General features: G+C 46.7%; 4 protein-coding genes and 2 non-coding genes across 6 annotated transcripts; 4 read left to right on the top strand and 2 right to left on the bottom strand. All coding sequences in view use genetic code 12, as the record gives it.

The window, feature by feature from the left end:
* The first annotated feature begins 392 nt into the window (after nt 1-392).
* CJI96_0002099 lies at nt 393-466 on the top strand. The gene has a single exon. It is a non-coding gene; the product is annotated as a tRNA-Ile (tRNA).
* A 13-nt stretch (nt 467-479) lies between these two features.
* On the top strand, nt 480-552 carry CJI96_0002098. The gene has a single exon. It is a non-coding gene; the product is annotated as a tRNA-Ala (tRNA).
* A 1,120-nt stretch (nt 553-1,672) lies between these two features.
* On the top strand, nt 1,673-4,414 carry SLK19 (Slk19p; the record flags this gene model as incomplete). The annotated part of the gene is made up of 1 exon (XM_029035615.2): nt 1,673-4,414. The coding sequence occupies one exon, from the start codon at nt 1,673-1,675 to the stop codon at nt 4,412-4,414; it is 2,742 nt and encodes a 913-aa protein (XP_028890857.2).
* Nucleotides 4,415-4,571: 157 nt separating this feature from the next.
* Nucleotides 4,572-5,711, bottom strand: CJI96_0002096 (zinc-dependent alcohol dehydrogenase; the record flags this gene model as incomplete). The annotated part of the gene is made up of 1 exon (XM_029035614.2): nt 4,572-5,711. One exon carries the CDS (start codon nt 5,709-5,711, stop codon nt 4,572-4,574), a length of 1,140 nt encoding a protein of 379 aa, XP_028890856.2.
* A 669-nt stretch (nt 5,712-6,380) lies between these two features.
* NOP13 (Nop13p) lies at nt 6,381-7,511 on the bottom strand (the record flags this gene model as incomplete). Its single annotated transcript, XM_029035613.2, has 1 exon — nt 6,381-7,511. The coding sequence occupies one exon, from the start codon at nt 7,509-7,511 to the stop codon at nt 6,381-6,383; it is 1,131 nt and encodes a 376-aa protein (XP_028890855.2).
* A 1,379-nt stretch (nt 7,512-8,890) lies between these two features.
* On the top strand, nt 8,891-10,294 carry CJI96_0002094 (glycerophosphocholine acyltransferase; the record flags this gene model as incomplete). The annotated part of the gene is made up of 1 exon (XM_029035612.2): nt 8,891-10,294. One exon carries the CDS (start codon nt 8,891-8,893, stop codon nt 10,292-10,294), a length of 1,404 nt encoding a protein of 467 aa, XP_028890854.2.
* Between the last annotated feature and the right edge of the window lie 134 nt (nt 10,295-10,428).

Here is a 10,428-nt window from a genome sequence, read left to right as displayed (position 1 = left end):
ATTTGGTTATCATGATATCTCGTTGTAGGACTGTGAATACTTAGTGTCAAGTGACTTTTGAGCTGTGAACTGTGAACTTAATGAGCAGTCAAGAATGGACAATTCAGGCAGTTAACAATGTAAGCGAACAAACAATGAATTCAGGAATAGCTAAAGAGGCTATATCGAGCTGGATTAAATGAATAGTAGGCTGCATGGCAAGGAGGTGTGGGAATAAGAGCTAGATCTTTAATTTACAGACCTAAAATTCCAAAATCTGGTGATTTAAGCCTTTAAGTAGTTTTATACCACTTTGGATATCTAAATTAAGTGTAAAAAATCAGATTGAGTGTAAATTTCACTAAATGTATGCTCTCTCATAGATATTTGGCACTCTTCATCCATCCGAATACGGTCCCTTGGCCCAGTTGGTTAAGGCGTGGTGCTAATAACGCCAAGATCAGCAGTTCGATCCTGCTAGGGACCACACTTCTTTTCCAGGGCGTGTGGCGTAGTTGGTAGCGCGTTCGCTTAGCATGCGAAAGGTCTCCGGTTCGAATCCGGACTCGTCCAATTTTTTGCCTGTTCTACCCCTAGTTTCCTTATCGATTTTTTCATGGTGAGTTTTTGTCCTTTGAAGATTTTGAATTTCAAGTTGTGTAACTATGTGCAGTCCGCTTTCTTGATGCAGAACCCTGGCTGCAAATTGATCAGTTTTATTGATGATTTTGAGTATAATCAGTTTAAATTGTTACTTTGCTGTATCTATCTAGATTCCTTCAACTTCTGGTAGTCTTGATGCCCTTATCATGGGTCTGATTACCGTAAAACTCAAAGAATATCCTAGCGCATCCACAAATTTGAACACCTTTTGTTACATGCTATAAACTCGTCTTTTTGCACTGATGCTTCAACCTAAATTATTTCGAAACCCACCTCATTACACGTTCTCCTTTACAGGCTGGCTTACTTCTACCATATTTACTGCAAGAACACTTATTTAGCCGCACTATGCGCAAGAACTCATGGTAGAGATCCATCTCCTCCAACAAATGAATGTGCTCATAAATTTACCAAAAAAAAATAAAATAAAAATTAAAGAGATACAAATACCCTGTGGGCTATTCACGGCTTGGCACTTTTTTCAATATTGAAATCAGGGTATGAAAGATGGATAACTGTTTAAACCCCATTGAGCATCTTTCTGATCATTTCCGTTTGAAAGATTTAAGAAAATTATCTTGAGATACTATAATCAAAATATTGAATGAAAAATGAATAGTTCGAAATGATTTATCTTCCTTTTGCGGCGCTGCTGCTTGATGTCATAGGCTTCTGGTTTTGCGTTCCGTGCTCCGAGTGTTCTATTCCTACACAATGGCACAGGAAGCACCTTCGCTTGCCTCAATAGGCACAGAAAAAATACAAAAAGAGAAGTAGGGACCTTGCTACCCGCACAATAGCGTCACTGCCCTCGGTGATTCCCTCGGCAAATTGTGGATCAGCAATAGTATAGTCACGTGCAAAGAAGGAATCGAGGGCAATATAGTCACGTGTAGGTACCCTCGGAGCCCGCCCAGCCAGTCACTTCCGGGGGCCGCTCCCAACCCTTCAGTATTGCTACTTATCTCAGCAAAAAACTACCATCAACAATTAGCTCTTCTGACAATTCTCAACTCAACATCCACCCAATATGTCGGAAGTCGAGTCGAAACAAACTGAAGAGTACGTCATTGGCGGGAAGCCGCAGCCTAGCAGATTGAAGAAGTTGACTTCGGCTTCATCGTGGACCAGCCCCTTCAGAAACGCCGGTACGAAGAAGAATGTGTACCAGGAATTCAAGGACCAGAATTCCGTCTCCCAGGTTAAAGTGCCCAAGAAGTTTGCTTCTCATCCAACATTGGAAGCTGAGCAAAGAGAGAAGGAGCAGAGGGAGAAAGCCGAGGCAGCCAAGTTAAAGAAGGAGAAGAAGGAGGCCGAGGAGGAGAAGAAGAAGAAGGAAGCCGAAGAAAAGAGTAAAGCTGAGGCTGAAAAAGAAGCTGAAGGTGAAGCTGACGTGAGCGTGGCCAAGGACGAGGAGGAAGCTGAAGGTGCGGAGGATGTGGTGTCTCCAGCTGAGGCTGCTAGAGAGGATACTTCCGTGGTTTCTGAGGCCAAGATTGAGCCTCTTTCCCCTGAGTCTGTCAAGGCCGCTGCTGAGCCAGCTAAGAACGCTGAGAAGGAGGAGCCTGCTGATGATGCTACGGCCGCTGATGAGAAGGCCAAGGAGGTCGAGGAGGCCCAAGAGTCGGCTGAAGCTCAGCACTCTAAAGTCAAGGAGCTTTACGATGAGGATCTTGCCAAAAACACTCTTGAAGGTGACGACAACATCGTAGACGAAATCAAAGAGAACCCCGTGGAAGTGGGTGTTCCCAATGGAGCCAAGTACGAGTCGGTTGAATTGCCTAACCAAGAGGTGTTGGACAGGTTGAAGGACAAGCCGGTGTTGTTGAACAAGTACCAGCAATTGAACGCTGATGCCATTGGCTCCGTGGCCAAGAGTTTAGATGACCCCAACAAGATCATCGACTTGGGTTCGGGCTTGCGTTTGACCCAGGCTCAGTTGTTGGAAATCGCCTCCAAGCGTGTGGCTCCCGTAATTGCCACCATCAACGAGGAAGTGACGAAGTCCAAACAGGAGGACGACATCAACAGAAAGAAGGAGTACGACGCGAAGGTCGCTAAACATCAAGGTAAGCTTGACAAAGACTTCAGCAAGTACCAAGAGAAGGTTGCGAAGCTCAAGGCAGGCTTTGATGCTGACATTGACTCAAAGCTTGCTAATTTGGCAGCGCAGATCGAGGCGGCTCACCAGGAGGCTGAACGCTTTGAAAAGCAGACAAAGGAAGAGATTGAAACTGCAAAGACCGAGTACGAAGAGCGTGAGAAGAATGCCGTTGATCAACATGAGATTGACAAAGAGACTTTGATCAAGAACCACGAGGAATTGACAGAGACCAAGAAACAGGAGTTGGAGGACTCTAAGAAAAACCAAGAGACCACCGCTAATGAGATTGAAGAATTGAAGAAAAGGAAGGCGGACTTGGAGGAGGCCAACACCGAGTTGTCTAAGAAGCTCGAGGAATTGACTGAGAAGTTGAGTGAACGCCAAGCAGTTGTTGACGACTTGAAGGAGAAGCACACCGGCCAGCTCGGTATAATTTCCAAACATGAAGAAACCAAGGGTGGCTTGCAGAAAAAAATCGACGACAGCAACAAGGAGCTCGATGAAAAGAGAGCCAGGCATGCAACTTTAGCTGGCGAAGTGGGTGTTTTGGGCGGTATTCTTGCTGCTCATGTACTGAAGTTAACTGATTTGAAAGCTGATAAGAAGGACAGAACTAACAGACTTGCCGAGGCTAAACGGGAGGCTACTAAGTGGCAGCAAGAGAGGAGAGAAATGGCCGAGAGAACTCACCGAGAGCACGAACAGAAGCGTTTGGAAGCCAAAGAAGCGGCAGAGACCGAAAGATTTCAGCAACAACTCGAGGAGGAAAGAAAGAGATTGGAGGAGGAAAAAAAAAAGGCCGAAGAAGAGAGATTGAGACAACAAGAGGAGCAGCGTCTTATTGATGAAGAGAATGAAAGGCTTGAGGCTGAAAAGAAAAGAGTGGAAGAAGAAAGAAGTGCCGCCACTGCAGCCGCTGTGGCCGCTAGTGCTGCTGGAGGAAGCTCTGCTGGCCAGGCGACTGCTGCAGGCAAGGAGGCCACTGTCTCCAGACATGCTGAACCTACTGAAAATGCTACACCAAAGCACGATCTGGGAGTAAACGCCGCAATAGTTCCTCAAAACAAGGACATCAAGACAAGTGGCGAGCCTCTCCCTGACCAGTCTAAGGAGGCTAAGCCTAAAGGTGAAGATAAGAAGAAAGGGCACGGTGGTTTGTTAGCCGGTGGTGCTTTGGGTGCAGCAGGCGGCGCTGCAGCAGGGGGTGCTCTTGCAGGCTCCTCTTCAGGATCAAACGGCGGTAAGTCTTTTGGGGTTTCGGCTCCAAATGTCGGTGGTTCCGCACCTGACACTGGTGTTTCCAAGGAAAGTAGACCTGAGGCCAAGAGAAGTGGCTCCACCAAAAAGAGACTCAGGACTCTCTTTGGTGGGAAGAAAGATGCTGACGAGAACACGGCTTCAGAGAGCACCAGCAAAGCATTGACTGGTGGCACATCTGGAGGTGCCGCTGCTGGCGCTGTTGCTGCCCATCAAGACTCTAAAGGTCCATTCAGTCAAGGCAAGGACAGCCACGATGTATCCTCCAATGCTTCTACCGAAGTGTTCTCAGTCTACGAGGAAGTTTCAGATGAGGAATTTGAGAGGAACAGAAACAACCCTAGGTACATTGAGGTCGACGAGGACGAGGCACAGAAGTTGCTTCGCAAGAACCAGGACCTTTTACAATGAGCATTTTAACCAATTGAGTGATCGACCACTCGCCTACTGATCGTTCGTTGTAAGCCCTGCTCAGATCCAAGGCTACAATCCAGCGATGTATTGTACTGATATATTTGTTTAATAATATTTGAAAAGTTGATCACATGTAGCTTCATCTATCTAAGACTTACTTCGATGTATCGACCGTGTAGCGACCCAAGATGACTCCCTTGTCCATCTCTTCAAAGATCCTGGGCAACTCGGACAACCCAGCTACCTTGACTGGAGACTTGATCAATCCTCGAGCAAAAAACTCAAGAGCCTCTTGAGTGTCTTTCCTGTTTCCCACCATGGACCCGACAATTTTCAACTGTCTGCTCACGGTAGGGAGAATTGGCAAGTCGATGATTGGTTTCCCCGGGATCCCCACCAACACTATCGAGCCCGTAGGTCTCACGTAGGCAAAAGCCTGCTGAAGCGCTGTAGCAGAAGCCGAGACGTTGATCACAGCATGAGCGCCTCCACCGGTTTTCTCCACCACAGTTCTGGGCAAATCAGGCACCGTTGTGAAATCCACCACTTCATGGGCACCCAAAGACTTCGCCCACTGCGTCTTATCCTTCCCTCCATCTATACCCAACACCATGAACCCCATTGCCTTCGCATACTGGACGGCCAAGCTGCCCAAACCACCGCCGGCACCCACAATGGCAACCCAATTGCCTGCTTTGGCTCCCAGCTCTTTCATTGCCTTGTACGTGGTGAGCCCAGCACAGAGAATTGGGGCCACTTCAGCCATGTTCACGCCCTTGGGGATTCTGGCTGCCTGAATTGCATCTGCCACGGCATACTGCTGGAACGTTCCGTCCTGGTGGCATCCCGAAATCACCGAAGTAGAACACACGGGCTCGTGGCCAGAAGTACAATACTCGCACAGCTGGCACAGCGAGTTCAACCACTTGATTCCAGCCAAATCGCCAACCTCCCAGCCCTTCACGGCTTCCCCCATGGCCACAACCACACCAGCACCTTCGTGGCCCCCAACTAGCGGCAATTTGACCTTCAATGGCCACTCTCCTTTGTACAAGTGCAAGTCAGAGTGACAGACACCCGAATACTTGATATTCACGAGTAATTCGTTAGGTTTTGGTTGGGGCACGGGGATCTCTTTGTAGAGCAAAGGCCCGCCGTGTGTCTCGTACACAATGGCCCTTTGTGACTTTGGGATTTGTATTGAAGCTCTGGTGGCTAGTGCTCGAGAGGATATGCCTCGAGCAGAATGGCTGCAAAATAAGCGCACGGTGTGAGTTGAAAGCAAACGGAGCATGGCGGGTAAAATTTGCTGAAAAGGGTGTCGATTGAGTCAATTGACTAAGTATAAGTATGGAAGAGTAGGGAATTGTCGGAGTTGTTCAGACACTTAAGGAGATTAGATGGAGGGGAATGATGTGCATGAATTCAAGACTGAGATAGCTTTTTTGCGGGGGTGGGTAAGAGATTCCGCTGGGGAAGCCTCAGCCGATGCCGAAGAGGAAAGTGAGCAACAAAGGTAGTGATGGAATCAAGTGCAGCAATTGGGCTGGAATAATGCATTTTGACTTGTGCCATTTTTATCAAATATTGCATTTCATGTGAGTTTCTGTGGAGGTAGACTGTGTTGGGTAGTGTGCCTGGAAATACGGGGAAGAATGGCTGCGAAAAAACGCCTGGCAGGAGTTAGAGGAGTGAAGGACAACCTGATTGGAGCAGAGAAAGCCAACGAGATGTAAAACATAGTCTTTGATTAAAAAAGAGAGATATAATCATGATTGTTCCATGGAATGGAATGGGTCTATTGAGCTTCTAGAGGCTCATGCTCAGGCTCAGGCTCAGTGATATCCAACGAGAGCTCTAGTTGCCATTATGTAGTGGTTCTGAACGAGCCATTGAGTATGTATGCTGGTGGATCAGACTCAAGTCACTTGCTTAATCTCCGTAAGATGGTTATTGCCATCGTTCAATCAAACGTGATCTTTTTGCCTTGAGAGGGGACAATTGCGGCAGACGCTCTTTGAGCAGAGGCAAGAGCCACAGACGACTTGAGTCTTTTTCCTGGTGCTGGTTCCTCGTTGAATGTTCTCTTCTTTGGTTTTTGTTTTTCAGCAGCAGCAGGTCTCTCTTTGTAAGAACGATTTTCTGACTCTTCGGCAGCCACAGGCGAGGACTCCTTTATCTCCCCCTCCACAACTCTCTCTCTCGCCCTGCTAGGAGCTCTCTTTGATCTGTCTTCACCGTATTCGAGCCTCAACGGACGGTTTATGAGTTTCTTCGCAAGCTTCGACTTGAGTGCAGTTGTAGGACCACTCTCGTCCTTGAAGTCTATGAACGCAAACCCCTTACACTTACCCGAGTCTTCAAAAGTCGCCATTCGAATTCTCAAGATCTCGCCACAGTGTCTGAAGTGCTCCTCAAGATCACTCTCACTCGTATCGAACGAGAGATTTCCCACAAACAAGATTCTCAGCGGCGGATTCTTCGACAACTTCTTCTGAGCATCGCCCTCGGGCCTGCCCTCAAACGAGCCTGCATTCTTGATGAGGAGGTTCCTGCCGTTGAGATTCAGCTCGCTTAGCTGAATCACGCTTTCAACGTGCTTTTCGCTAGGAAAGTCCACGTATGCAAAGCCCTTGATCTTCCCATTCTTCTTCGGAAGGTTCACTCTGGTGATATCACTCTCTGCAACCTTGACATTATCATCTGCGAGAATTTGGGTTTTTCCCACAATAAACCTCACGAGATCCTCCTTCGTGGTGTCAAACGATAAGTTGCCAATCCACACACCATGGGGCGATTTGCCAGACTTTGTTTCGGTTTCTTCTTCGTCTGCACGTTTTGGTGTAGGATGCTTCTTTGCAAGCTTCTCCACATTCAACTTACCCTTTTTTAGCAATCTCTGTTGCTTCTTAGAAAGGGGAACTCCAGCGTTCAAGTCGATCTCGAGTTCTTCTTGTGCAGCTTGGGTTTTCTTGTCTGATGCTGACGAGTCGGTGTCACTCTCATCCTCTACCTTCAGCCTTTTCTCCCTCTTCTCTTTTTTCTTTTCCTTTCTTTCTCTCTTCTCCTTCTTCGTTTCGACGGCAGCTGACATAGTTATGGAGTGAGATGAAGCTGCACTTTTTCGCGATGAGGTATTTGTGGCTGCAAATGGAGTCCTCTGGAGAGGATTATTAGAAACAAGAAGAACTTAAGATACGACCCCTGATTTCCTTTGTGTTGAGTCTGCATAACTTCATCTCGGCTCATGTAAAATATGTGGATTTAACATTATAGTTTGTGGTATCGGAGAGTCCTCGGGAGCACAGACAGCGTGATGAATACCACTCAAGCAGATAACAGCCGACAAAAAGAATTGCTCCACTTTGTAGTTTGTTAAATTCCATCGGAAAGGCTTTAAACTTACTTCTACTTTTGTTTAGGTCTCTTCGTAGCCATTCTACGAGCTAATACCTCATGCTGGCTGAGGTTGCATGCATGTTCTTCATAGCTACATCACCCTCGCAAGATCCGTTATTAGTTTTATCAAACAAAAGCTTATTGTTTGTTAATCAGACCAGTGGCATGAGGTCGCCTACAAGTGCTGTGCTTGTGAATATTGTGCTTTGTATTTGCCCAGGTATAATTGCTGCGAAAAATCCCCAAAGCTCGTGGTAGCAGATCAACAGATCAGATAGACGCTCAGCAGATACTACCACTTAAGAGCGCAAGTATGGGTATTATTCTTCAGGTGACACTCAAATAGCTCGGCTGACACGATGGCGTTGTTGCTTGTATTATGAGCTTGATCCTTTGATCTAGGAGCCTTTATTGTGTACATTATGGATACATGTATGTGGTTCGCTTTCAGTGGCTCTCACCGGCCACATATCAAAACAAGTGACTGAATGCAAGCATGGACTTGGACTGTTTCTGTTCAATTCACGCTAGGAAAATCAGAGACCCAATTTACGACTCGCCATTGTTCGAGATTTTCGTGACTTTGCATTGTTGCCTTGTTATGTGTCGATGCTCGCCAAAACTCCGAAAACCTGTGGACTTTACGCCAAACAGGCTTCATCCACTGAAACATCAAAGTTGAGTAGACATTAAAAAACTCAGATTTCCAAAATTAGCACTTCACTCATTGGAATATTACAATTTCAATTTACATTCTTCTCTCTTTGCACTTTTTTGCACCTTCCTATATGAAGCTGTCAAACCACACTACCTTGCTTATCTCATTTTGCAACCACACGTGCCCCACAACAAACGTGCCTCGTGACGGTTCCCAACGAACCCCCACGGGTGAAGAAAATGTGAATTAAACATCAGTTTCTACAAAATCAGCCCCAACAGACCGTTTCTTCTATCTGGTACTTTTGGCCGTTTCCTTGCTGCTTTCTGACCTTCCTGCGCGCCCGTCACACTTCAACTTCGGACGCCGATAACACTTGCAAAAAAACCTACAACATCTACAATTGCTCAAACTTTATGGCAGACTCTGCGGAGACTTCAGGCCACCAGCCTTTGTCGGTGGACAATTTAACAAGAAAAAACCAAATGGAGGCGTCTCTGTCGGCGATAGACGATGAAGATGTTGAGCTTGATGACCGCAGCTCTTACTCTTCCAGCAAGCTTGCTCGGTCGGACTCGTCGCTGTCTGTGTCGTTCATCGACCTCTCGAAGCTCTTGTTGATGCCCGACTTCGACTTTGGCAACGGCTTCGACCATGTGAGTGACTCCACGAAGAAGAAGTTCAAGGACATGAAGGATAAGACAAGACAGACGTTCAAGAAGTTCACCCCCGACGGCAAAGTCAGCTCCCGTAAGTTCACGGCGCAGGAATTGGCAAAGTACCAGGAGTCGCTACATGCTCGGTTGACGAAGTTTGACAATAGAGTGCACGAGAGTTTGCAGAGCTCTTCGACCGAGAAGTTGTTCTATGCTGCTGCGGTGGCCTTGGTGGCTAGTGGCGGCTTCATTATTGGAAAATACCCGATTTACTTTCCAGTATTCCACACGGTGCTTTTCTGTTTGCTCATGCCGATTCGTTTCTACACCTACTTCAAGTTGTCGTTCCAGTACTACCTTGCAGACTTGTGCTACTACGTCAACTTGTTGGTGGTATTATTTATTTGGGCTTTTCCTCAGTCGGAGTCTCTTTTCATCTCATGCTTCTCCTTGACTTTGGGCACCCTTTGCTTTGCTGTCATCACCTGGCGCAACTCTCTTGTGCTCCATTCCATCGAGAAAACCACAAGTTCCTTCATCCATATCATGCCTCCCATCACTATGTTCGTGATCGTGCACGAGCTTCCAGAAGCCTATGTTGCCGAGAGGTACCCTGGCATGGCTAATATCGAGAAATGGGATTTTGCCAATGGTGTGGTGTGGACATGCATTTACTATACCATCTGGCAAGTGTGCTATCATTACTTCATCACCGTGCGCAAGAGGGCTCAGATCGCCAAGGGCAAAGTCACGTCTTTTACTTACCTCAAACACAAAAATAGTGATAGCGTGCTTGGCCGTTTTGTCAACTCACTTCCCTACACGTGGATGCAAATTGCTGCTTTCACCTTGATCCAGTTTGGCTACCAGATGCTTACCATGCTACCCTGTCCGATCTGGTTCAAGTATAAGCATGCGTGTGGCGGCTTCGTCGCCTTCATATTCGTTTGGTCTGCCTACAATGGCGCCACGTACTACATTGAGGTTTTCGGTAAGAGGTTTGAGAAGGAAGTGAACCGTCTCAAGAGCGAGATTATGGACTTGCAGCAAAAAGTCGAGCGTCAAGAGAAACTGACCCCACAGTTTCTGCCCTTGAACGGAAGTACCCTTTCAAGCACCGACAACATTGCGGAACTCAATCTTCTGGAGAAGAAAGAAAAGTAACAATTTTGTTTAATTTTTATTACTTTCTTTCTTTCATTTGTTTCATAGATTCAGGTACAACTGGTCTTGTGCCCTTTATAGGATGCAGTACACGACAAGCTACTTTTCGTGAGGATCTAAAAATTCTTCATTAC

Source organism: Candidozyma auris, chromosome 2 (genome assembly GCF_003013715.1).
Source record: "Candidozyma auris chromosome 2, complete sequence".
Lineage (NCBI taxonomy): Eukaryota > Fungi > Ascomycota > Pichiomycetes > Serinales > Metschnikowiaceae > Candidozyma > Candidozyma auris.
The sequence above is the reverse complement of the archived record's forward strand: the minus strand, read 5'-3'. Positions and strand labels throughout refer to the sequence as shown.